This window comes from Phyllobates terribilis, unplaced genomic scaffold (assembly GCF_046119375.1).
Source record: "Phyllobates terribilis strain yellow unplaced genomic scaffold, ASM4611937v1 Scaffold_14__1_contigs__length_39327217, whole genome shotgun sequence".
Classification (NCBI taxonomy): domain Eukaryota; kingdom Metazoa; phylum Chordata; class Amphibia; order Anura; family Dendrobatidae; genus Phyllobates; species Phyllobates terribilis.
This window is the reverse complement of record NW_027362774.1, coordinates 33,972,321-33,999,663: the sequence shown is the minus strand read 5'-3', so window position 1 is coordinate 33,999,663 and position 27,343 is coordinate 33,972,321. Positions and strand designations below refer to the sequence as shown.

Here is a 27,343-nt window from a genome sequence, read left to right as displayed (position 1 = left end):
GCCACAGATTGGATTTAAAGAGGTGACCATTAAAATCGGTAGAGTCGAACTGGCAGCACAGGGACTGATCATTGTAGACATTGACAAACACGAGAGTCACCCAAAGATAACTCTAGGAACTAATGTGATTGAAAATTGTCTTGCAGAGGTGATTTTCCTTTTACAGCAGGTTGCCAAGAACGCCAGCTCCGGCGAGCAGCGAGTGCTCCAAAAAGAGATCCGGGCACTGATGCGACGGCAACAGCTAGAACTCTCCGGTGGTGAGATTGGTAGCGTGCGAATGTGTGACCCTTTCCCTATTGCCATGCCCCCAAAAAGTGAAATGATGATTTGGTGCCGGGCAGCTATTGGTCTGAGAGGTAGAGATTACCAGGCAATGGTAGAACCAGTTTACTCAGACAGTAGGCCCACCATTTTGACAGCACGGGGGGTGGTCAATGTACGCCATGGGAGGGTGCCCGTTCGCATAATAAATATCGGGAAGAGGGAAGTGTACCTGCCCCGGTATGCCACGCTAGCCAAATTGTATACCATCAATCAAAATTCCATACAGTCCGTAGAACCCTTGCCTCCATCTTCCCCGGAGGAAGGTAACGGCTCTAAGGAAACAATGGAGGACTGGTGTCAGCAACTACATTTGGGTACTGACTCCACTCCCTCACACCAGAAACAGGGAGTCTATCGGGTGGTTCAAGAGTACGAGAGAGTGTTTAGTAAACACCCGTTAGACTTCGGGCAAGTCAAGGGGGTAGAACACCACATCCCCACGGGAGACCATCCTCCCATAAAAGAGAGGTATCGACCCGTACCCCCTGCACACTACCAACACGCCAAGGGAATGCTTAGAGACATGAAGGAGGCTGGGGTGATCAGGGATAGCTGTAGCCCCTGGGCAGCTCCACTAGTCTTAGTCAAAAAGAAAGACAACACCATGAGGATGTGTGTAGATTACCGGAAAATCAACCGTATCACACACAAGGATGCGTACCCCTTACCAAGGATAGAGGAGTCTTTGGCTGCTTTAAGATCTGCTAACTTCTTCTCTACCTTGGATCTCACTAGTGGGTACTGGCAGGTTCCTGTAGCAGAGGCGGACCGGGAGAAGACCGCATTCACCACCCCGATGGGACTTAGCGAGTTTACCTGCATGCCGTTCGGACTCTGCAACGCACCAGGAACCTTCCAACGATTAATGGAGTGCTGTCTGGGCCACAGAAACTTCGAGACGGTCTTGTTGTACCTGGACGATGTCATCGTATATTCCAAGACGTATGAGGACCACCTGAAACACCTGGCGGAAGTGTTCGAAGCTCTGGCAAGCTACGGCCTAACGGTGAAACCCTCCAAGTGTCACCTCCTGAAACCAAAGGTGCAGTACCTGGGACACGTGGTGAGCGCTGACGGAGTGGCTCCCGACCCTGATAAGATCACCGCAATTAAGGAATGGCCAAGTCCCTCCAGTGTAAAAGAAGTGCGGCAGTTCCTCGGGTTGGTAGGCTATTACCGCAGATTCATCCCCGGTTTCACCAAAAAGGCAGCTCCTATGCAGGACCTCCTGATAGGCCAGTCCCGGAAGGCCAAGAACCAGAAGCCACCCTTCAGATGGGAGAAGTTAGAAGAAGAGTCCTTCCGCCAGCTGAAGATGGCCCTCACGGGGGATGAAATCCTGGCGTACCCTGATTACAGCCAGCCCTTTATCCTCTACACCGACGCAAGTAACATCGGGCTAGGAGCCGTGCTGTCCCAGATCCAGCAGGGGAAAGAACGAGTAATCGCTTACGCCAGCCGAAAACTGCGACCCACCGAGAGAAACCCTGAGAATTACAGCTCATTTAAGCTAGAGTTCCTGGCAGTGGTGTGGGCAGTCACCGAACGCTTTAAGCACTACCTCGCTTCTTCCCGGTTCATCGTGTACACGGATAACAACCCGTTGACACACCTGGACACGGCAAGACTCGGTGCCCTAGAGCAGAGATGGATGGCCCGTCTGTCCAACTACGAGTTCACAATCAAATACCGGGCAGGACGCTCCAATACCAACGCGGACGCCCTGTCCAGGATGCCAAACCTACCGGACGTAGGAGAAGATCCAGAGGGACTGGAAGAAGTTGAACTCCCTGCGTTCCACCGTCATGGGACTATCCAGTATTCCCATCGGGTAAAGAGTAAGCAAGCCGCTACGTTTAACCCCTTGCCTCACTACAACTGGGAGGAAACGCAAGACAGTGACCCTGCCGTCCGACTGGTGAAGGAGATGCTGACTCGGCCAGAGGCTCGCCTTGACCCAGACGCTCCGGAGGAAGCCAAGCAACTATGGGCTGAGAAGAGTCGACTGTTCCTTTACAAGGGGAAGTTGTGCCGCAGAATGGTTAACTCCCGGACGCATGAACTAATCTGGCAAGTAGTGGTGCCACGAAGAGACGCAGCCATGGTGATGGAGGCATACCACGACGGGGCTGGACACTTCGGATGGAAGAAGCTGGAGTTCCTGCTGCGCGAGCGGTTCCACTGGGTAGGCATGAGGGGAACCATCGAGAGGTGGTGCAGAGACTGTGGCCCGTGCAACCTAAGAAGGAAGGACCGTGCCAGCCAGAAGACTCCCCTGCAGTCCATCGTCACCCGGCAGCCGTTGGAACTGGTAGCCTTGGATCATGTAAAACTGACCCCAAGCAGAAGTGGCTACGTCTACGCACTAACCATCGTGGATCACTACTCCCGGTTCTTGGTTGTCGTCCCCGTCAAGGACTTAACAGCTCGAACAGCAGCTAGAGCCTTCCAGCAGCATTTCTGCCGTCCACACGGGTACCCGGACCAAGTGTTGACAGACCAGGGACCTGCCTTTGAAGCGGAGGTCTTCCAAGAATTCTGCACTCTGTATGGCTGCCGGAAGATAAGGACAACACCCTATCATCCGCAAACTAATGGACTTTGTGAGAAAATGAACCAGGTGGTAATGGATCTTCTGAAAACGTTGCCCCTGGAAGAACGCAGTCTGTGGCCTGAGAAGCTGCCCGATCTGGTGGACCTATACAACCACATCCCGGTAGGTTCCACCAACTGTACCCCGGCTTACCTAATGAGGGCGAGACCTGGTAAGTTACCTGTTGACCTGGAAATGGGAGTCCTGACACCCGAGGACACTTCACCAGAAGCAGACTGGGACACAGAGAGGCAGCAGCAGTACCGGAGAGTACAGGAGAGTGTGGAGCGAAGTCTCTGTCAGGCTAGGGAAAACAAGAGAAAACTTACAACCAGTGTGCTCCCGCTGTTCCCCTGGTACCCGGAGAGCAGGTCTTGAAGAGGAAGAGACGGCTCCACAAGTTGGACGACCAGTGGGAGAAGGACCCGTACACCGTACTGCCCTCAAGCCACGACAACCCAAAGGTCTGTACCATCAGTAAAGACGGAGGGGAAACCACGACCATTGTATCCCGGGATCACCTGAAGAAGTGTCCCGAACAGCTACGGAACCCTGAAGAGGAACAAGAAGACCCTCGACCCGTAGAGGAAAGGGAAGATATGGTTAGTACCGTGCTCGGAGACTTCCCTCGGTCCTGGACTTAAGTCAATGGTGCAGTTGTGGTACCCGTACTCACCTTCCTCCAACCAGCATCCCAAGCACCTACGGAGCGACAGGTAGAGCTGGAAGAGCAGCCGGTCCAGGAGGCAGAAGACTCCACACAAGCAGAACAGGAGGATCAACCCTCTGCTTATAGTGAGCCTGCCGTACCCCTAGTGAGCCAAGGAGCCGGTAGACAGCTGCCCAGTTTACCCTTGACAGCTCCTACACCCTGTAGTTCAGGGCTAGACAGTCAGCTCCGTAGGTCCACTAGGGCCACTAGAGGCCAGTTACCCGCACGTTGGAGGATTTGAAGTGTATAAATTGTTTTATTTGTGGTTACCTGTTTTTCTTGTTGCTTGTGTATAATTATGTGTTTCTAGTTGTTTATAGGAGTCTTTGGTGGATTTACCGGGAATCCTGTGTACATAGTTGGAACGTAACCCAGGACGGACTAAAGACTGTTAAGGACTCGGGGCAGGACAGACCCCTACCTGGTTACGTCTCCCTGTTTTGGTGAAATGGACACCTTGCTTTTCTTCAAAGACTGCACCCGGTTACGGACATGCTGTGACCACCTTTATGTGTTTTTCTTATTGTATCATTATTGTTATACCTTGTTATGTTTTTCCAAAAATATGTTTAGTCCCGGAGTACTAAATTTCACTAGGGGGGAATGTGACACCCCAGGGGTCTGGTTGCCACAGTGATAGAGATATTACGTCTGAGTGCAGGTGGGAGGTCTCTTGGTCAGGGATCCTATGCATGCCACACCTCCTGCCCAGTCCTGGGAGGGGAAGAACTTCCCCTATATAAACCTAGGGCTGAGGCAGGGTTAGGGAGTAGAGAAGAAGTAGAGAAGAGAAGCAGCATAGGAAGAAACTACAGGAGCTCTGTAGGAGCAGTGCAACAAGGAGTCAGGGGCTGGCAGCTGCAGAGCTCGCCCTGACTGAGAAGATTTCTCACCGGACCCGGAGTCCGAGGCTGTGGGGACTAACTCCTATCCAGCAGCAGAAACCGACCGGCAGGGGATTGCAGGTCCTCTGGCCCAGAAACCCGAAGGCACGGACCAGCACCGCCGTCGTGGAGCGGAAGCTACTAGAAGGCCCCGAGTCACCGGCCATACGGGTGAGCACCACACGGTACACTCAGGGACGTGGGCTACTTATACCCGCCTCTAGCAAGGTAGCCAGAAGAGTACAGTCAGTTTGGGAGGCCTACAACTCCGCCTGGCCAGGGGAGATCCCATCTGCTCAAGGACTGACCAGGCCCCAATCGCTAGCCAGTACTCCGGGAGGGTCTATCTTTGTCACCAGTAAAGACCCTGAACTACACCGTACCGTCTCCGAGTGGTTCCTGCTACCCCCATCGTCCACGTCGGCTGCCCTGAGGCCATACCCCTCCCGTTGGGGGTTATGCTATCACGCTGCACAATCCTACCACCGGCCTCAGCGGTCTGCCCTGCAGCAGCAGCTCCTTAGCTGTACTCAACGGGTGGCGTAGTCGTCCAACATCTACCGCTGATACAGCGCCACTTAGTCTGACTCCCTGGGCACGGACCGGATCACCGCCACAAGACTACAAACCTCAAGAGATCCGGCTCCGGGTAATCTCCCGCGTGCGCAACGCAGCGCGACACAGGCCCAGGGGCGCGTCATGTACCATCCTGCACCCAGGACTTGTTATCGAATCTGATGGCAGTTTATTTCTTTGAACATCCTGATGAACCTTAAATGACCGGGGTGAAACGCATCGAGGTTACTCGGACAGGACGAGCTCTATCTGCTCGATGCTATGAGTCTTCTCTACTCCCTCAGTGCTATGCTCTCTTCATCGGCCAGCTATACACCATTTGGCATTTCCTTTCCCTTTGGCGTAAATAGAAAGGAACAGCTTATTGCTCTCCCGCCCTTTTGATTTTTCATCTTATAAGGTCTATTTTGTCCATTGTACTTGTTATGCCTGGGGCCCATTGTGTGCACATTTGTTAAAGTCGATATATTTGCAACACTTGATTTATGATTAATGCTCTATCTGAAGTATACAACATCTTTCTAAATGTGTTTGGTGTATGTTGTGCTGAACTGAACCATGTGTGATTTCATCTGGATTTTATCCTATTTGTGATTACAGTGTATTTTCGCCTTAAGTTAAAGACCAACAGGTTCAGACAGGGCGAGGCGCCGTGGAGCGATGGTGCATATTAATAGGCCGCCAACCTCCGCAGTCAGGCAGGGTGAGCCGCCGTGGAGCGATGGTGCATATTAATAGGCCGCCAACCTTCGCAGTCAGACAGGGCGAGCCGCCGTGGAGCGATGGTGCATATTAATAGGCAGCCAACCTCCGCAGTCAGGCAGGGCGAGCCGCCGTGGAGCGATGGTGCATATTAATAGGCAGCCAACCTCCGCAGTCAGGCAGGGCGAGCCGCCGTGGAGCGATGGTGCATATTAATAGGCCGCCAACCTCCGCGGTCAGACAGGGCGAGCTGCCGTGGAGCGATGGTGCATATTAATAGGCCGCCAACCTCCGCGGTCAGACAGGGCGAGCCGCCGTGGAGCGATGGTGCATATTAATAGGCCGCCAACCTTCGCAGTCAGACAGGGCGAGCCGCCGTGGAGCGATGGTGCATATTAATAGGCCGCCAACCTTCGCAGTCAGACAGGGCGAGCCGCCGTGGAGCGATGGTGCATATTAATAGGCAGCCAACCTCCGCAGTCAGGCAGGGCGAGCCGCCGTGGAGCGATGGTGCATATTAATAGGCCGCCAACCTCCGCGGTCAGACAGGGCGAGCTGCCGTGGAGCGATGGTGCATATTAATAGGCCGCCAACCTCCGCGGTCAGACAGGGCGAGCCGCCGTGGAGTGATGGTGCATATTAATAGGCCGCAACCTCCACGGTTAGGCAGGGCGAGCCGCCGTGGAGCGATGGTGCATATTAATAGGCCGCAACCTCCGCAGTCAGGCAGGGCGAGCCGCCGTGGAGCGATGGTGCATATTAATAGGCCGCCAACCTTCGCAGTCAGACAGGGCGAGCCGCCGTGGAGCGATGGTGCATATTAATAGGCAGCCAACCTCCGCAGTCAGGCAGGGCGAGCCGCCGTGGAGCGATGGTGCATATTAATAGGCCGCCAACCTCCGCGGTCAGACAGGGCGAGCCGCCGTGGAGTGATGGTGCATATTAATAGGCCGCAACCTCCACGGTTAGGCAGGGCGAGCCGCCGTGGAGCGATGGTGCATATTAATAGGCAGCCAACCTCCGCGGTCAGGCAGGGCGAGCCGCCGTGGAGCGATGGTGCATATTAATAGGCCGCCAACCTCTAACGGTCAGAGAGGGCGAGCCGCCGTGGAGCGATGGTGCATATTAATAGGCAGCCAACCTCCGCGGTCAGGCAGGGCGAGCCGCCGTGGAGCGATGGAGCATATTAATAGGCAGCCAACCTCCGCGGTCAGACAGGGCGAGCCGCCGTGGAGCGATGGTGCATATTAATAGGCCGCCAACCTCCGCGGTCAGGCAGGGCGAGGTGCCGTGGAGCGATGGAGCATATTAATAGGCCGCAACCTCCGCGGTCAGACAGGGCGAGCCGCCGTGGAGCGATGGAGCATATTAATAGGCTGCAACCTCCGCGGTCAGACAGGGCGAACCGCTGTGCAGCGATGGAGCATATTAATAGGCTGCCAACCTCCGCGGTCAGACAGGGCGAGGCGCCGTGGAGCGATGGAGCATATTAATAGGCCGCCAACCTCCGCAGTCAGGCAGGGCGAGCTGCCGTGGAGCGATGGTGCATATTAATAGGCCGCCAACCTCCGCGGTCAGGCAGGGCGAGCCGCCGTGGAGCGATGGAGCATATTAATAGGCCGCCAACCTCCGCGGTCAGGCAGGGCGAGCCGCCGTGGAGCGATGGAGCATATTAATAGGCCGCCAACCTCCGCGGTCAGACAGGGCGAGGCGCCGTGGAGTGATGGTGCATATTAATAGGCCGCCAACCTCCGCGGTCAGGCAGGGCGAGGTGCCGTGGAGCGATGGAGCATATTAATAGGCCGCAACCTCCGCGGTCAGACAGGGCGAGCCGCCATGGAGCATATTAATAGGCCGCAACCTCCGCGGTCAGACAGGGCGAACCGCTGTGCAGCGATGGAGCATATTAATAGGCCGCAACCTCCGCAGTCAGGCAGGGCGAGCCGCCGTGGAGCGATGGTGCATATTAATAGGCCGCAACCTCCGCGGTCAGACAGGGCGAGGCGCCGTGGAGCGATGGTGCATATTAATAGGCCGCAACCTCCGCGGTCAGACAGGGCGAGGCGCCGTGGAGCGATGGTGCATATTAATAGGCCGCAACCTCCGCAGTCAGGCAGGGCGAGCCGCCGTGGAGCGATGGTGCATATTAATAGGCCGCCAACCTCCGCGGTCAGACAGGGCGAGGCGCCGTGGAGCGATGGAGCATATTAATAGGCCGCCAACCTCCGCAGTCAGGCAGGGCGAGCTGCCGTGGAGCGATGGTGCATATTAATAGGCCGCCAACCTCCGCGGTCAGGCAGGGCGAGCCGCCGTGGAGCGATGGTGCATATTAATAGGCCGCAACCTCCGCGGTCAGGCAGGGCGAGCCGCCGTGGAGCGATGGTGCATATTAATAGGCCGCAACCTCCGCAGTCAGAGAGGGCGAGCTGCCGTGGAGCGATGGTGCATATTAATAGGCCGCAACCTCCGCGGTCAGAGAGGGCGAGCCGCCGTGGAGCGATGGTGCATATTAATAGGCCGCAACCTCCGCGGTCAGGCAGGGTCCAACCTGTCAGCGATATATAGGGAGAGGCCGCTATACACAGTTATAGGCTGCACGGGCTGGTGATTGACAACACGCTATCGTCTGTGGATAATATATCATCTCACACCTGAGGTCGTCTTCTTGCTTTTACTATATACATTGTAAAGTTCATAATAAAAGTTACATTTTATAAGGGTATTTTTTCCTGTATTCCTTGCAGACCCCCTCATGTACATGGATCCTTCCTCTGGTCACACTGTAACGCTCCCTGCAGTGCTGTAGCCTGGGAACCGACCACTGCTGCTCCGGGGGAGGGGGCCGGGGTGCGGAGCTTCTCGGGTGTCTGCGCTGTGCAGTGACCCGTTTTGCACCTCTGTGCTGATGAAGGCACCGCTGGCGGTAGATGCACAAGTTCCTTAAAGGGGTTGTCCATTACTTTATATTACCCCCCCCCCCCCCAATGCATCCCCCCAGGGCCCCTAAGGATTTTTATAAGTAGCTTACGTTGCAGATACTGCCTGTGGGTGGCGCTATCGCAAAAGTTGGCAGCCCTGCAAGACCGGACGGAAAACAGCAAAAGTCATAAAATCGCCTGCAAGACTTCAAGTTGTGCAAAAATTTTGTAACATTTCAAAACACTTTGGGCAGAATTCTGGCGGAGACCCTGATGCTGGATCGGCCCCTGCGTGTGTCAGTCCTTACTGTCTACAGATCTCTGCTTTCCGTCAATGTGAACAGACCAGCGATCTGTCCTGCTAAAGTGACAGCAAAAGGCTGCCACATTGTGGAGCGCAGTCTGTCCATACCACAGAAGGGTCTCTAGATTGTTACACTGTAACAAACCCTCAGCTGTGTGAAGTGACAGCTCAGCACAGGTTTCTAGCCTTCCAGTATTAACAAGGATTCTGTTCACCAGCAGCATGCAGAGATCTCAGTGAGTGGAGCCCCCGTTTATTAGACGGTTGGTGACTTGCGCCATTTCTCATCTTCTGCAGAGATCCCAACGGGCCGGGGCTGGTGCACTGGCCGCGCTACGACCAGCAGGAGGGCTACCTCCAGATCAACGTGAGCCCCAGCGCCGCTCACAGACTGAAAGCAGAGAAGTATGAATTCTGGACCAAGACTTTCCTGCAGAAAATGCTGTCTCTGTCCAGGGACGGCTGAGCGCTCAGTGTCGCCCCCCGCAGCTTGGAGTAAAACTGGTCAATAAAGTGTCTTTCCTCTGATCTATTGGCTCCTGGTAATGTTCATAACAGGGGGGAAATAATCCCATGACCACTGCAACTAAGGGAGAGGAAGAAAACTGCGTCTGTGCCCAGGAGAGTAATAATCGCGGTCATAGAGGGTCGGGCGGCGACCTCACCTGTGCGGGGCCCCCCGGACGCACATTCAGGTGAAATGTATTGTGACACAGACACCTGCCGGCTCCCTATGCTGCAATACACGCCACCGGCCAATCAGAGGCTGACGTCAGCTTGCAAGTGAAGCACAACGCATGGCAGTGATGTAATGCCGGCACGCCGAAGACAGCTGCCGGCTCCTGCGAGGACAACAGAAGAGGACGTCGCGAGGACTACAGAAGAGGACGTCGCGAGGACTACAGAAGAGGACGTCGCGAGGACTACAGAAGAGGACACCGCGAGGATATACAGAAGAGGACGCCGCGAGGATATACAGAAGAGGACGCCACGAGGATATACAGAAGAGGACGGCGCGAGGACTACAGAAGAGGACGTCGCGAGGACTACAGAAGAGGACGTCGCGAGGACTACAGAAGAGGACGCTGCGAGGACTACAGAAGAGGACACCGCGAGGATATACAGAAGAGGACGCTGCGAGGACTACAGAAGAGGACGCCGCGAGGATATACAGAAGAGGACGCTGCGAGGACTACAGAAGAGGACACCGCGAGGATATACAGAAGAGGACGCTGCGAGGATATACACAAGAGGACGCCGCATGACGTGGGAGCAGGGGAAGGTGAGGAGAATCATTTGTTTCATTTTAAAATGGGCTGGAGAAAAACGGAAGGGGCCCAGGATGGGGGGCATTATACCAGGATGGGGGGCATTATACCAGGATGGGGAACATATATACCAGGATGGGGGGCATTATACCAGGACGGGGGACATTATACCAGGATGGGGAACATATATACCAGGATGGGGGGCATTATACCAGGACGGGGGACATTATACCAGGATGGGGAACATATATACCAGGATGGGGGGCATATATATACCAGGATGGGGACATTATACCAGGATGGAGGACATATATATACCAGGATGGGGGCATTATAGCAGGATGGGGACATTATACCAGGATGGGGGGCATTATACCAGGATGGGGAACATATATACCAGGATGGGGACATTATACCAGGATGGGGGGCATTATACCAGGATGGGGACATTATACCAGGATGGGGGACATTATACCAGAACGGGAGACATTATACCAGGATGGGGAACATATATACCAGGATGGGGACATTATACCAGGATGGAGGACATATATATACCAGGATGGGGGCATTATAGCAGGATGGGGACATTATGCCAGGATGGGGGGCATTATACCAGGATGGGGAACATATATACCAGGATGGGGGCATTATACCAGGATGGGGAACATATATACCAGGATGGGGAACATATATACCAGGATGGGGGCATTATACCAGGATGGGGAACATATATACCAGGATGGGGGCATTATACCAGGATGGGGACATTATGCCAGGATGGGGGGCATTATAGACAACCAACAGGAGATTAGACCCCTAAAATATAACTTTTATTCGAATATGCTAAAAAGGACTCAATAGTCACCACAACAACAAACACAAAAAGAAGACAAAATGCCAGGGAACAGGGATAAGTCACACATCAGTCAGGAAGGATTACGGGCTCTATCTGTCCCTATTTTGTCCCTAAATTCTCTCCCTTCCTGACAGCGGAGGTTGGCACCCTAATTTTTGCTCCGTGGCGCCCCCGCTCAACGTCGGTGTCCATAATATCCCTGGTAAATCTCTATCTTTATATTTAAAAAACCACAATCGTGAATAAAAGATAGAGAAAAGTGAACGTACAGATTAAGAAGCCGACCATTCATCATAGATATGCATTTAAGGAGACCCAAGACTATATATTGTGACAATAATAATGGCCCTGGGAATATTTAGAAGGTAAGATTTGTCTCAAGATAGCTGGTTTATTACATTCATACACAAGCCAGCATATACTAAATAACCAAAGCTAATAAAGCAGGTTCTGTTATATATGAGACTGATCCCCAGAAGTAATGCCCCCAGACCGGTATCACATGTGCATCCCGCTCTATGTCGTTCTGAGTTGTCAGAGCCAGAATGTGATCGAGACTGTAACACATACAGCAAAACAAATGACCAACTCTAAATGCATTATAACAATCTCAATATCATTTAGTAACGAATAGCATTTATCATTGGTAATGCATTATGTCACATCTCATAGATATCAAAGAAATAACACAAATCATTGATGATCCCTCACATCTCGTCCCAACGCGTTTCTCCCTGGTACTCTCCAGGGTCCATCAGGGGAACTGGAGAGGCAATGCAGCACTGACTGAGCGTCTGGAGAGAAGGATTGATAGAGCAGGATGCACATGTGATACCGGTCTGGGGGCATTACTTCTGGGGATCAGTCTCATATATAACAGAACCTGCTTTATTAGCTTTGGTTATTTAGTATATGCTGGCTTGTGTATGAATGTAATAAACCAGCTATCTTGAGACAAATCTTACCTTCTAAATATTCCCAGGGCCATTATTATTGTCGCAATATATAGTCTTGGGTCTCCTTAAATGCATATCTATGATGAATGGTCGGCTTCTTAATCTGTACGTTCACTTTTCTCTATCTTTTATTCACGATTGTGGTTTTTTAAATATAAAGATAGAGATTTACCAGGGATATTATGGACACCGACGTTGAGCGGGGGCGCCACGGAGCAAAAATTAGGGTGCCAACCTCCGCTGTCAGGAAGGGAGAGAATTTAGGGACAAAATAGGGACAGATAGAGCCCGTAATCCTTCCTGACTGATGTGTGACTTATCCCTGTTCCCTGGCATTTTGTCTTCTTTTTGTGTTTGTTGTTGTGGTGACTATTGAGTCCTTTTTAGCATATTCGAATAAAAGTTATATTTTGGGGTCTAATCTCCTGTTGGTTGTCTAGTTTTGTAATTGGGCCCCGCTTATACATTCCTTGTTCAGGTGTTTAATGGGGGGCATTATACCAGGATGGAGGACATTATAACCAGGATGGGGGCATTATACCAGAACGGGGGACATTATACCAGGATGGGGAACATATATACCAGGATGGGGGGCATTGTACCAGGATGGGGGACATTATACCATGATGGGGTCATGATACCAAAAAGGGGAAATTATACCAGGATGGGGGTCATTATACCAAGAAGGGGACATTATACCATGATGGGGAGCATAATACCAGGATGGGGGCATTATACCTGAATGGGGGCATAATACCAGAATGGGGGCATTATACCAGGATGGAGGACATTATAACCAGGATGGGGGCATTATACCAGGATGGGGTCATGATACCAAAAAGGGGAAATTATACCAGGATGGGGGACATTATACCATGATGGGGGGGCATTATACCATGATGGGGGGGCATTATACCATGATGGGGGGCATAATACCAGGATGGGGGCATAATACCTGAATGGGGGCATTATACCAGGATGGAGGACATTATACCAGGATGGGGGCATTATAACCAGGATGGGGGCATTATACCAGGATGGGGGCATTATACCCCCCACATCCGCACCTCAGTGATGATGGAGTATGGGCAGAGTCCCTCCACATCCGCACCTCGGTGATGATGGAGTATGAGCAGAGTCCCTCCACATCTGCACCTCAGCCATTGCTCGGATCAGTCAGATCGGCGGTGTGTTGGTGATGGCAGGTGTGATCCTGATCTGACATTTGCAGCCGGTGTGATAAGGCGTTTACTTCCCAAAGAAAAAGGGTCATCAATAATAAATGATGAGATGACACCATCCACTATGTCAGGGCGATGAATATAATGCCAGTATTGTAGTACAGACTTACACACAGCATACAGTCAGACTCACAATGGGCGGGGGCTTCTCATCCATGGAGGGGATCACTCACAATGTGTGGGGGCTTCTCATCCATGGAGGGGATCACTCACAATGTGTGGAGGCTTCTCATCCATGGAGGGGATCACTCACAATGTGTGGGGGGCTTCTCATCCATGGAGGAGATCACTCACAATGTGTGGGGGCTTCTCATCCATGGTGGGGATCACTCACAATGTGTGGGGGCTTCTCATCCATGGTGGGGATCACTCACAATGTGTGGGGGGCTTCTCATCCATGGAGGGGATCACTCACAATGTGCGGGGGGCTTCTCATCCATGGAGGGGATCACTCACAATGTGTGGGGGCTTCTCATCCATGGTGGGGATCACTCACAATGTGTGGGGGGCTTCTCTTCCATGGAGGGGATCACTCACAATGTGTGGGGGGCTTCTCATCCATGGAGGGGGTCACTCACAATGTGCGGGGGTTTCTCATCCATGGAGGGTGTGACAACACAGCTTTTCTTAATCATGCCAGACATAAATTCAGTAAGCCAGGAGCCATATGCTTTTATCTTCATGTTGACTTTTGCATTTGTGTTCTTCTTTGGTTGATTAACACAGACTATTGTTTGAGTAATCCTGAATGTTGACACTTGAGTTGAGATGTACTGCAACTTATTGTCTGCAAATCTTGCAAGATAGGGTCATGGAGCAATACTGGTTGATAATATGCTGATTACGTATTATACCAGCCCAGGGAGTTGTTAATTTGTCGAGCAATGGAGGACATACTATGCAAGTTGATTAAATGCTCAAACAATGAGTCATGAGCCCATTCTACCTTCATCCCTCGCCCTTGATCTGTGAATGATGGCGAAAGGACAACTGTGGTCTATAAAAAGGGGTCTCTGCCTCTATTCAGCGTCATTCTACAGCATGTCAGCCTAGGAGACTACAGCCCCAGCTGGAGGAATACAGACCGGATCCATTGACCAATGCTGAACCTTCAGAGACGTCTTGAAGAATCCAGGTTGGGACAATCAAGTCACCTGGCCCCAGACCTCATCATTCTCAGCTAGTTTCCTAAGCTTGTCGTTACCACCTCCTCTCTTTGGTGGGCCGCCAAAAGCGGGGTGCCACCAGTGGGGGTAGTCTGCCCTGGAAGCCCCGAAATCGCAGCTACTCTATTCCCAGCGAACCAGCGGAAGGATGAGGACTCTGTAACTTGCACCATCTTGGGTATTTGCTGGGACTGTTCTGTATGTCATTGTTTGCTGGTGGTTCAATAAATTATTGCCGCACTGTTTACCATCACCCTGTGCTGTCTGAGTAGTGTTCTGCCCGCAGGAAAAGAGAGCGGGTGCTCAGTGGTATGAGCCCTGGTCCATGCGGTCCTTCTAAAGATAACCGGGCAAGAGTGCCCACTGACCCCCGTGTCTTCACAGAGGGGCTCATTTACATGGAGGGGGTCACTCACAATGTGCGGGGGCTTCTCATCCATGGAAGGGGTCACTCACAATGTGCGGGGGCTTCTCACCCATGGAGGGGGTCACTCACAATGGGCGGGGGCTTCTCATCCATGGAGGGGATCACTCACAATGTGCGGGGGCTTCTCACCCATGGAGGGGGTCACTCACAATGGGCGGGGGCTTCTCATCCATGGAGGGGGTCACTCACAATGTGCGGGGGCTTCTCATCCATGGAGGGAATCACTCACAATGGGCGGGGGCTTCTCATCCATGGAGGGGGTCACTCACAATGTGCGGGGGCTTCTCACCCATGGAGGGGGTCACTCACAATGGGCGGGGGCTTCTCATCCATGGAGGGGGTCACTCACAATGTGCGGGGGCTTCTCATCCATGGAGGGGATCACTCACAATGGGCGGGGGCTTCTCATCCATGGAGGGGGTCACTCACAATGTGCGGGGGCTTCTCACCCATGGAGGGGGTCACTCACAATGTGCGGGGGCTTCTCATCCATGGAGGGGGTCACTCACAATGGGCGGGGGCTTCTCATCCATGGAGGGGATCACTCACAATGGGCGGGGGCTTCTCATCCATGGAGGGGGTCACTCACACTGTGTCGGGGCTTCTCATCCATGGAGGGGGTCACTCACAATGTACGGGGGCTTCTCACCCATGGAGGGGATCACTCACAATGGGCGGGGGCTTCTCATCCATGGAGGGGATCACTCACAATGTGCGGGGGCTTCTCACCCATGGAGGGGATCACTCACAATGTGTGGGGGGCTTCTCACCCATGGAGGGGATCACTCACAATGGGCGGGGGCTTCTCACCCATGGAGGGGATCACTCACAATGTACGGGGGCTTCTCACCCATGGAGGGGATAACTCACAATGGGCGGGGGCTTCTCATCCATGGAGGGGATCACTCACAATGTGCGGGGGCTTCTCACCCATGGAGGGGATCACTCACAATGTGTGGGGGGCTTCTCACCCATGGAGGGGATCACTCACAATGGGCGGGGGCTTCTCACCCATGGAGGGGGTCACTCACAATGTACGGGGGCTTCTCACCCATGGAGGGGATCACTCACAATGGGCGGGGGCTTCTCATCCATGGAGGGGATCACTCACAATGTGTGGGGGCTTCTCATCCATGGAGGGAATCACTCACAATGGGCGGGGGCTTCTCACCCATGGAGGGGATCACTCACAATGGGCGGGGGCTTCTCACCCATGGAGGGGATCACTCACAATGGGCGGGGGCTTCTCACCCATGGAGAGGGTCACTCACAATGGGCGGGGGCTTCTCACCCATGGAGAGGGTCACTCACAATGGGCGGGGGCTTCTCATCCATACGTATTTAATGTTGCTAAAGCACCTTGCACTTTCTGTTATTCTATATTATCATGATTTAGCAATTGATTCATTATAATATTATGCATTGTTCATAAATATATATATTTTTTATTCATTTTTGCACATTGCACCTTATTAAATATTTATGTAATGTCACCATTATTTGGTTTTTGCATGTTGGCCTATAATCTTGATATCATGGATACACCCAGATCTCCTCTTTTTATATTTCGTGTTTTTATCATGTTGTGTTTTTATTTTTGTTGTGTAGTTCTATACTAATAAATTGATTTCTTATCTATAATAGTTTGGTCTCAGAATACATTTTTTGGTTTCTAATTAGCTCCCTGGCCTGGGTGTATAAATACCTGGTGTGACTGAGAAGAAGGTGCCGGCGATATTCATTACTACTTGTGAGGCTTTAGCAGGAGCAGTACTTCGTCCTCTCTGGAGCTTGAGGCCGTGTGCACATTTGGAGTTCATCTAAAGCTAAGCAATTCCCCCTTGTTTGTCTACCCTTGTTGTCTATACAGTTTAGTGGAGATCGACTAGTGCTCATCTCCTCCCTTCCCTAGCCTTAGCCATACTCCAGGGAAAGACAGGGCGAGGCACGCGTGGGGCGATATAAGGACGATAGTTGAGACAGGGTGATGCTAGACCAGACTAGGAGGTCTCCACTTCCCCCTTTCCCTAGAGTCTGGGCTCCCTTTCCCTCTGTGTTGCACTAAGTCTTTCCCACACCTGGCATGACAGGCGAATCCTCAAAGAGCGACAAAACCCAGACCTTGTGATATCTCCAAGCTCTGATGAGACAAGAACGGACGGCCATCAGTCAGGATCTGCCCAGAAGCCGAAATCCATCTGTCGGGGAAAGGGCAGAAGTCTGGAGAATAAGGCTGTGTTCACAAGTTGCGTTTTTGCTGCATTTTTTTCAACAAGCACCTGACGAAGGCGGACGCCGAAACGCTCGTCGGGGTGGACGCTTCCCATTGACAGGACACTTTCCACTTCCTTCTGGTATAGTCCATGTATACTCTATATGTATATTAACGTCTCTGGCCCAGCTTATGACACACCATATAGCCATTACTGCTTTCTATATGTCAGATTAACATGGTCACAATAGGGACTCCTGGGATTGATGCACCTGCATATACACTGTATCTATTTTGATACTGATGATCGTATATAACCTTTATTGTTTGATTAATATTAATGGTCCTGATATTTATTCTATGCACGGCTGCACTTTCTTCTCTTTTGGATATATATCATTTTAGTATTTTTTTTATATTTTTTGCACTTGCCTGCAGTAATCACTATATAGTATTTTTATATATTTTTATATATATTTATTACTTGCATTTACTGTCAAACTGTCACTTGGAATTGTGTCCGCTATTCTTCTTGGTTATTTGTTACCACCCGGTTATTATTAATTAAAAAAAAATCTTCACTAGTAAAAATTGTATTTTTAATCATATCTACCATGGACGCCTTCCGTCGGCTCTTTTTTGTCTGTTTTCTTCTGTATCTTCATCGATGAGTCTCTAAAGAGCCTGAGGTCCACATATGGTGGTAGTGGGGTATCTTCCCAGGAGTCATTTATTTAGATATTTAGTGTATTATTTTCTCTTTTGAGTTTTTTGTTTGTTAAACATTTGTCTCTTGTGCTGATAAAGTTTAGTGCAAAACAAAAAAAAACATGATTCAACTTTCTCAGGTTTTTGCAGTAAAAGCAGCAAAAAAACAAACGCAGGTATCAGATTTTGCTGCGTTTTTGCACTTACTGATTGCTTTCTATGGGTGAAATAATGCTGCAAAATTGCGGAAAGACGTCGCATGCTGCATTTTGCAAAAACGCAGCAGTTTTCCAAATCAGCCAGGGCAAAAAAACCAACGCGTGTGCATGAGGTTTCTGAGATCCCAGAGCCCTCGCTGGTTCTGTAAAACGCTGCTTAATGTGCATAAAAACGCAGCAAAAACGCAACGTGTGAACATAGCCTAGAGGCAGCGCTGGGAATACTGAGGCGTCACAGAAGCTTCATGTGTTTGTCAATAAAATGTAACAACGTGCGGAATGTTTATAATTGTCATCAGTAACCATAGAAACAGCGACTGAAAGACTGACACTCAATAGGAAGGGGCAGTAAGGACGGTCACTGGGCCCCGGGCCCCTAGGGTATGTGCCCACGATCAGGAGCCGCTGCGGGTTTGTCGCTGTGTTTATGCAGCGTACAGATGTTACAGCATAGTGGATGATATTTCTAGAAATCCCATGTCCGCTATGCGTCCATCTGAGGCTGCGGACCACCCGCAGAAACTGACATGCAGCGCGTCTTTCAGGACCACAGCATGTCAATTATTCTTGCGGGTCCTCTACTGGACTTTACCCATAGACTAACATCAATGTGAAAAAAAAATCACCGCTGCTCAATTGCATAATGAGGGCGGAAGCCACATAACTGCTCTGCAGCGTCGGGGCCGCAGGCGGCTCCGTATCGTGGGAACGTGCCCTTACACGGCAGCACATCCGTCGCATGTTCACCCGCCCACGTAAAGCCAGTGTCATGTTCTCCTGATGGAAGACTGGTGACCGCACATGACTGACACTCCCATCAGCCAATCACAAGTCCCGATCCAGCTCCGCCTCCACATAAAGCCTCAGCCCAGAGCTGCTGCCTCATTAGGAGCCTGGAGATCATCTGTGACGCTCCACAATGATGGGGGCTCTGATGAGGGTAGTTGTGCTGTGCACCCTGGCTCTGGGGGTCCTGACATCAGGTGAGGAAATATTGTAATGAGGGGCTGTGCAGACTGACAATGACAGAGTCTCTCTCTCCTGTAGAGTGTAAGCTCTTATGATCAGTGCGGTCCTCTCTCTCTCTCTCTCCTGTAGAGTGTAAGCTCTTATGGTCAGTGGGGTCCTCTCTCCCCTGTAGAGTGTAAGCTCTTATGGTCAGTGGGGTCCTCTCTCTCCCCTGTAGAGTGTAAGCTCTTATGGTCAGTGGGGTCCTCTCTCTGTCCTGTAGAGTGTAATCTCTTATGGTCAGTGGGGTCCTCTCTCTGTCCTGTAGAGTGTAAGCTCTTATGGTCAGTGGGGTCCTCTCTCTCCTGTAGAGTGTAAGCTCTTATGGTCAGTGGGGTCCTCTCTCTCTCCCCTGTAGAGTGTAAGCTCTTATGGTCAGTGGGGTCCTCTCTCTGTCCTGTAGAGTGTAAGCTCTTATGGTCAGTGGGGTCCTCTCTCTCCTGTAGAGTGTGGGGTCCTCTCTCTCCTGTAGAGTGTAAGCTCTTATGGTCAGTGGGGTCTTCTCTCTCTCTCCTGTAGAGTGTAAGCTCTTATGGTCAGTGGGGTCCTCTCTCTCCAGTAGAGTGTAAGCTCTTATGGTCAGTGGGGTCCTCTCTCTCTCCTGTAGAGTGTAAGCTCTTATGATCAGTGGGGTCCTCTTTCTCCTGTAGAGTGTAAGCTCTTATGGTCAGTGGGGTCTTCTCTCTCCTCTGTAGAGTGTAAGCTCTTATGGTCAGTGGGGTCCTCTCTCTCCTGTAGAGTGTAAGCTCTTATGGTCAGTGGGGTCCTCTCTCTCTCTCTCCAGTAGAGTGTAAGCTCTTATGGTCAGTGGGGTTCTCTCTATCTCTCCTGTAGAGTGTAAGCTCTTATGGTCAGTGGGGTCTTCTCTCTCTCTCCTGTAGAGTGTAAGCTCTTATGGTCAGTGGGGTCTTCTCTCTCCCCTGTAGAGTGTAAGCTCTTATGGTCAGTGGGGTCCTCTCTCTCTCCTGTAGAGTGTAAGCTCTTATGGTCAGTGGGGTCTTCTCTCTCCTCTGTAGAGTGTAAGCTCTTATGGTCAGTGGGGTCTTCTCTCTCTCCTGTAGAGTGTAAGCTCTTATGGTCAGTGGGGTCCTCTCTCTCTCTCTCTCTCTCTCCTGTAGAGTGTAAGCTCTTATGGTCAGTGGGGTCCTCTCTCTCCTGTAGAGTGTAAGCTCTTATGGTCAGTGGGGTCTTCTCTCTCTTCTGTAGAGTGTAAGCTCTTATGGTCAGTGGGGTCTTCTCTCCTGTAGAGTGTAAGCTCTTATGGTCAGTGGGGTCCTCTCTCTCTCTCCTGTAGAGTGTCAGCTCTTATGGTCAGTGGGGTCCTCTCTCTCTCTCCTGTAGAGTGTAAGCTCTTATGGTCAGCGGGGTCCTCTCTCTCTCTCTCTCTCCTGTAGAGTGTAAGCTCTTATGGTCAGTGGGGTCCTCTCTCTCCTGTAGAGTGTAAGCTCTTATGGTCAGTGGGGTCTTCTCTCTCTTCTGTAGAGTGTAAGCTCTTATGGTCAGTGGGGTCTTCTCTCCTGTAGAGTGTAAGCTCTTATGATCAGTGGGGTCCTCTCTCTCTCTCCTGTAGAGTGTAAGCTCTTATGGTCAGCGGGGTGTCAGTATTGTCATGGATTATTGGTTTCCTGGATGTACTGCTCTCAGGTCTATGTCGGTGCTATGTAATAAAGGTGCGGCAGTGTCCCTGGAGCCACAGATAGCAGGCTGCTGACATTGTGCTATCTCATGGGACTATCACAGAGGTCGTTGATGTTCTCGGTGTTCAGCAGATGATTGTCTGCGGTCGGAGCAGTGACGGCCCCTTCCCTATAATGTCCAGGTGAGATCCTGCGACCTGAGATCAGTGATGGTCTGCGGGATCTCTGTGTTACAGGTGCGGTGGTGACACGATCGCCTGTATTGTGCCGCTGGTGGTCATGTGACTGCAGGCACTGGGTGAAGGAGCGGTGACCTGTGAGTTATCTGACCCCGCACATAATAAGTGACGAGCGCTGGGACGTGTTCAGACCTTGTAGCCTGTGCTCGGACCGCACCTTGCTGCTAATCTCAGCTCTTATAAAGCACGGGGACACATGCAGGGAATGCTGGGAGATCTCTGCAGGCTGCACACCACTGTTCTTCACTAATCAGATCTTCACAGGCCACAATTACAGAATCCACAGAGATCCGAGCCCGTCTGATGGAGGGGTGTGCGTCCTGCACACCTGTAACTGTAGCTCTGGCTGTGACTGGAGTACAGGCATGATGTCCCTGCCGTTTGCTGCATCTAATAATCAGTTTTTTTGTGACTTTAGGAGAGGAAGATGATCCCCCTCAGGTGGAGACGCAATATGGTAAACTGCAGGGGAAGACGCTGTCTGCAACGGGAACAGACAGAACCGTTCACGCCTTCTATGGAGTCCCCTTCGCTAAACCTCCTGTTGGTGCATTGAGATATGCATCCCCCGAGCCCCCCGAGTCCTGGAGCTCAGTGCGAGTGGCCTCAGACTATGCCCCCATGTAAGTGCACTTAGAATGGTGTGGCAGAACTCCGGAACACATTCATACACTAATAGAATGGTGTGGCAGAACTCCGGAACACATTCATACACTAATAGAATGGTGTGGCAGAACTCCGAACACATTCATACACTAATATATTACAGATGTCTGCAGGATCTTCACATGATGGAGCAGTTATTCCAGACAGTGAAAGCCAAATTTAGTTTACCCCCAGTGTCTGAGGACTGTCTGTACCTAAACGTATTCACACCTACGAATCGAGTGAAGGAGGAGAAGCTGCCGGTAAGTGTCACACGTGTGTATTGTGTCACTAACAGTCCTATATAATTGCTGCTGTGTGTAGATGCAGACTTTACGGCTTCCACTTATGTGCGCGCTGATGCCGTGCCCATGGCGGTCCCTTATAAAGCTAATTGGAGGCACAGTGAGAGAATCTCATTCACACTGACCTGCATTCCCTATTAGTAAACAGCTTCTACTCATTGCCCAGGTCATGGTGTTCATACATGGAGGAGGCCTGATGATGGGGGGAGCCATGATGTTTGAAGGTTCTGCACTGGGTGCCCATGAAAACGTTGTAGTTGTTTCCATCCAGTACCGGCTGGGGCTCCTCGGCTTCTTTAGGTAATGTCTATACGATCAGCGACTTTAATGTTCAGGGGTAATCTGCCAGCCTGTCATACCTGGTGTCATACCTATTGGACCTTTGTCAGTCTTTGTGCACATTGCTCTGCAGGGAGCCACTGGGTTAAGGTCCTTTTACTTCCTAAAGTCTCCCCATTTTATTAACCTCTGTTTCCTTGTCACAGCACTGGAGATGACCGCGCTCCTGGGAACTACGGCTTCTTGGATCAGGTTGCAGCTCTCCAGTGGGTTCAGGAGAACATTGCAGATTTTGGAGGGGACCCCGACTCTGTGACTATATTTGGGGAGTCTGCGGGGGGAATCAGCGTCTCTGCACTGGTGAGCAGTCGTGATGCTGATATTTTGCTCCTTATTGAGGCTCTGATTGGACGGTTGCTCTATAGGTGAAGGTAAGGACTTGCTGTTTAACCCTTAATGATCCTGTCTCCTTCTGTGTTTCTTATATTCAGGTGGCGTCTCCACTGGCCAAAGGCTTATTCCACAGAGCTATTGCTGAGAGTGGTGTAGCCATAATGCCGGGTTTGGTGGCCAAGTCTAAAGAAGAAAGTGTGTTTTACAGTAATGTAAGTGACTTGCACCAGAAAATTATCCACTTTGCGGCTGATGACCCAGCGCCTTGAGTAAACGTGACGGCAATCATCCGATCAATGACCAAAGCGCTCGTTTGACGGGTGACTGGATCCTTCATGCACCGTCCAGTGTAACCTGGTGCTTTGCTGTGGATACCGATGATTGCAGAATTTGTCAGCCGCTGAACCGACCATTGAACGACTGCCTATCGGGCGCGGTTGTGTTATTAGGCCGGTACTCCTCGGATCCATCGCTGTAGAATTACCAGAACTTTAACAAAAATATAGCAATCTCCAAATCCTCCCTGCACTATTCTGCACTTGCCGAGTGTAATATTATGCAATCGTGCGTTAATATCTGTTGGCCACTTGATGGCGCTGTGGGTCGATACTTATAAGGTAGCTGTGACGAAACAACTTATAATGTTAATCAGCCAAACGTCTAGATTTATTAAGCCAACACTATTGTGTTTGTGTTGACTTGTGAATGTATGTTTGTTTCTTTGGTTGGTCAAAAACACTAACTCAGGTTGAAATAATGTTTGTTACTATGCTAATTGCATATTATACTAATAAAGCTAGTTTATTTACAAGAGCCCCCTGCTATACCAACTATGTAAATTGATTAAATGCACAAACAATGAGACCTGAACCCTGTGGAACAATATCATCCCTAACACTTGACCTGTAGATATGTACTTGAAAGGACACTTGTAAATATTTAAGGGACATATGCCTCTGTAGCAGTCAGAATAGAAATAGAGAATCAAAGATCAGACACACTCTTCAGGAAAGTAGCTTAGTAACATGGCTCTATCCAGAGAGACACAGATTTGGATTCTACGTGATTACAGCCTAAGGGTACACAGAACTGACTGCAAGGATACGGATCTGCTCTATTGACCATCAGAGAACCCATGGATACATTTGTGGAGACTAGGTTGAGACGATGAAGTCACCTGGCCCCATGGATATGTTGTTTGGGGTTGCCAGGTGGAACCCTCCAGTCGCCTGCAACCCATGGAGGAATTCGGAGAAACCAGATTGGGACCAACCGGTCATCTGGCCCCATGGAAACTCTTGGAGAGGCTAGGGTGGGACCCTCGGGTCTCCTGGCCTTGTACCTCGATGGACTGTCAGCTTCCTAAGCTTGTCACTACTCTCTGTGGGGGCCTGCCAGAAGCAGGGGCCACTGGTTGAGGTAGTTGGCCCTGGATGTCCCAAAGTCGCAGCTGTTCTATCCCAGGCGGGCCAGCGGCAAAGTGGACTGTGTAATTTTGCACCATCTTGGGTATTTGCTGGGACTGTTCTGTGTTTAATGAACCACAAAATTGACAATTAAGTATTGCCACACTGTTTTACCCTCAACCTGTATTGTCTGAGTAGTATTATGCCCACAGAAGACCCCGTGTCTTCACAGTATAGCTGGGAATTGTGGGCCTAGTGGCTGAGGCCACATCCAGTGTCTGGGGAGTCTGCATTGCTGAGGCAGCCGACACCACGTGGGAGCCTGTCAGGTGTGTGACGCTGGAGACGAGCGAGGGGGCAGCAATGGGGGTAACAGTGACCCTTTGCTTGTATCAGATTTCCTTTCACTTCTGCAGATTGTGGCCAATATTTCGGGCTGTGGTTTGGACGCGCTGGTGGACTGTCTGAAGGCGAAATCTGAAGAAGAGATGCAGTCTCTGGTTGTCTCTATGGTACGGTCAGTTCAGTCATAGGGTTCATTACCCTGATTCCCCACCACTCCTGACTCCCAGGAATGCCAGGGAATATTCACCAGTTCCATTTGCGTCACGCTGATTTCCTATTGTCAGAAAGCTGTGCAGAATTGTGAATGTGGCTCTGGATCTGAATGAAATATATGAAGCTATGCAGAAGGAAAGCATATCACAAAATCCGCAGCACCTCCAATCCAGTAGCCCCCGTGTCCTTGTCCTCTGCCGCAGTGGCCTCCACACCACACCTCTTGTCCTTTGCTCCAGGGGCCACCACTGCCACACCTCCTTTCCTTCTTTGCTCCAGTGGCCACCACCTCTGCATCTCCCCTCATCTTTTGCTCCAGTAGCCTCCACAGACGTAATCTTCTCTCATCCTTTGCTCCAGTGGCCACCACCACCGCACCTCCTTTCCTTCTTTGCTCCAGTGGCCACCACCGCCGCACCTCCTCTCCTCCTTTGCTCCGGTGGCCCCCACTGCCCCACTTCCTGTTGCCCTTTGCTTTAGTTGCCCCGACCCCCGTACCTCACCACCTTATTAACTCATGCTGTAATAGAGCATTTAATAATTTCTCTGTAAAGGTTTGGGGGTCTTGAGGTTGAGGGTGCGCAGTTGGGTTTCACCTTCCACTTTTCTCCTGCCTCTGCAGAAGATGATGTCTTTGCCTGCAAGTGTTGATGGCTCCTTCTTCCCTAAAGCCGCAGAACAGATTATGGCTGATAAAGAGGTGAACAGCGTTCCTTTCATGACCGGAGTCAACAACCAGGAATTTGGATGGGTCATGCCGTTGGTAAGACTGACAGAGGAGGAAACGCTGAGATCCTTCTGATGATCTTTACACCATTGACCATTCTCCTCCTTATTCTCAGGTGATGAACTTCTCAGGCTTTCGAGAAGGAATGGAGAGAGAGGTGGCAGAAGAAATGCTGAAGACCTTCCCCATTCTGGTAAGAGCGCTGCTGCCAGGAGATGACCATCGCTGAGGGGGGATTATGGGCACTTAGAGGGCAAAATGTGCATGATTGTAAGCCGCTGACCCCATATACCAGTGTGGTAGCCACCCCAAGATGACCAGCCATCCTACCATTCTTCTGTGCCAACCTGATCCTGCGGGGCCCTTACTTGCCCACCATGTCCTGACGTCCACATCCTGCAGAGTGTACGAGTCTCTGCTCCTCATTTGCCCGATGACCTTCGCCAGGAGCAGAGGCCTTCAGCCGTCATCTTCTACCACCTGCTTTGGATCTTCTCGTCTTCTGTGATCTCTCCGCTTGTGGTGATATTCTGGGGATATTGATATATTTCAGGGTCCATTCAGCAGCGCCACCAGCTTCCTGATAGACGAATACATTGGAGATGTGACTGATCCTGACGAAATCCGTAACCGCTTCGTAGATCTGGTTGGAGACCTTGTCTTTGTCATCCCAGCACTACGAACGGCCAAGTACCACCGAGGTACGATGCCCGAGATGGAGAATGACCTCCGCACATATCTTGTGTCCCACATACATAGGATGAAATGACGGGGAACGCAGTCACCTCCTCCTTATGGTGTTGGGGGTTTCTGCAGAACATTGATCTTTCTTCTGAACCTCACAATCTTTTATTCCAGATTCTGGCCATCCCACCTATTTCTATGAGTTCCAGCACCGCCCATCGTTCTTTAAGGACATCAAGCCGGACTTTGTGAAAGCCGATCACGGGGACGAGGTGTTCTTTGTGATAGGAGGTCCTTTCTTGAAGGGCGATGTTCTGTTTGCAGGTGATCCCCTTATTCTGCAGTGGATGGATGGATGGGTGGGTGGATGGATGGGTGGGTGGATGGATGGATGGGAGGGAGGATGGAGGGAGGATGGATGGATGGGAGGGAGGATGGATGGATGGGAGGGAGGATGGATGGATGGATGGATGGGAGGGAGGATGGATGGATGGGAGGGAGGATGGATGGATGGGAGGGAGGATGGATGGATGGGTGGGAGGATGGATGGGAGGGAGGATGGATGGATGGGAGGGAGGATGGATGGATGGATGGATGGGAGGGAGGATGGATGGATGGGAGGGAGTAAGGATGGGAGGATAGATGGATGGATGGGAGGGAGGATGGATGGATGGCTGGATGGGAGGGAGGCTGGATGGGAGGATGGATGGATGGGAGGGAGGATGGATGGATGGATTGGAGGGAGGATGGGAGGGAGGATGGATGGATGGGAGGGATGATGGATGGATGGGAGGGAGGATGGATGGATGGATGGATGGGAGGGAGGATGGATGGATGGGAGGGAGGATGGATGGGAGGATGGATGGATGGATGGGAGGGAGGATGGATGGATGGATGGGAGGGAGGATGGATGGATGGGAGGGAGGATGGATGGATGGGAGGGAGGGAGGATGGATGGATGGATGGGAGGGAGGATGGATGGATGGGAGGGAGGATGGATGGGAGGGAGGATGGATGGATGGATGGGAGGGAGGATGGATGGGAGGGAGGTCAGGATGGATGGATGGGAGGGAGGATGGATGGGAGGGAGGATGGATGGATGGGAGGATGGATGGATGGGAGGATGGATGGGAGGGAGGATGGATGGCGGGATGGATGGATGGCGGGATGGATGGATGGCGGGATGGATGGATGGCGGGATGGATGGGTGGGAGGGAGGATGGATGGGAGGGAGGATGGATGGATGGGAGGGAGTAAGGATGGGAGGATAGATGGATGGATGGGAGGGAGGATGGATGGATGGGAGGATGGCTGGATGGGAGGGAGGATGGATGGCTGGATGGGAGGGAGGATGGATGGCTGGATGGGAGGGAGGATGGATGGATGGATTG

At 51.5% G+C, this 27,343-nt stretch overlaps 2 protein-coding genes across 2 annotated transcripts in view; both read left to right on the top strand.

Annotated features, from left to right (window-relative positions):
- Positions 1 to 9,544, top strand: part of LOC141175902 (cocaine esterase-like) — a 271,706-nt gene extending 262,162 nt beyond the window's left edge. The window contains exon 13 of the mRNA XM_073659894.1: positions 9,314 to 9,544. Within this exon, the coding sequence (XP_073515995.1) occupies positions 9,314 to 9,482 (169 nt within the window). The 3' untranslated portion in view covers positions 9,483 to 9,544. The remainder of the gene's footprint in view (positions 1 to 9,313) is intronic.
- A 9,358-nt stretch (positions 9,545 to 18,902) lies between these two features.
- Positions 18,903 to 27,343, top strand: part of LOC141175716 (fatty acyl-CoA hydrolase precursor, medium chain-like) — a 13,557-nt gene continuing 5,116 nt past the window's right edge. The window contains exons 1-11 of the mRNA XM_073659635.1: positions 18,903 to 19,054; positions 21,374 to 21,578; positions 21,725 to 21,863; positions 22,072 to 22,205; positions 22,391 to 22,544; positions 22,676 to 22,789; positions 24,400 to 24,495; positions 25,164 to 25,304; positions 25,384 to 25,461; positions 25,822 to 25,969; positions 26,127 to 26,311. Coding sequence (XP_073515736.1) covers positions 18,991 to 19,054; positions 21,374 to 21,578; positions 21,725 to 21,863; positions 22,072 to 22,205; positions 22,391 to 22,544; positions 22,676 to 22,789; positions 24,400 to 24,495; positions 25,164 to 25,304; positions 25,384 to 25,461; positions 25,822 to 25,969; positions 26,127 to 26,311 — 1,458 coding nt within the window. The 5' untranslated portion in view covers positions 18,903 to 18,990. The remainder of the gene's footprint in view (positions 19,055 to 21,373; positions 21,579 to 21,724; positions 21,864 to 22,071; positions 22,206 to 22,390; positions 22,545 to 22,675; positions 22,790 to 24,399; positions 24,496 to 25,163; positions 25,305 to 25,383; positions 25,462 to 25,821; positions 25,970 to 26,126; positions 26,312 to 27,343) is intronic.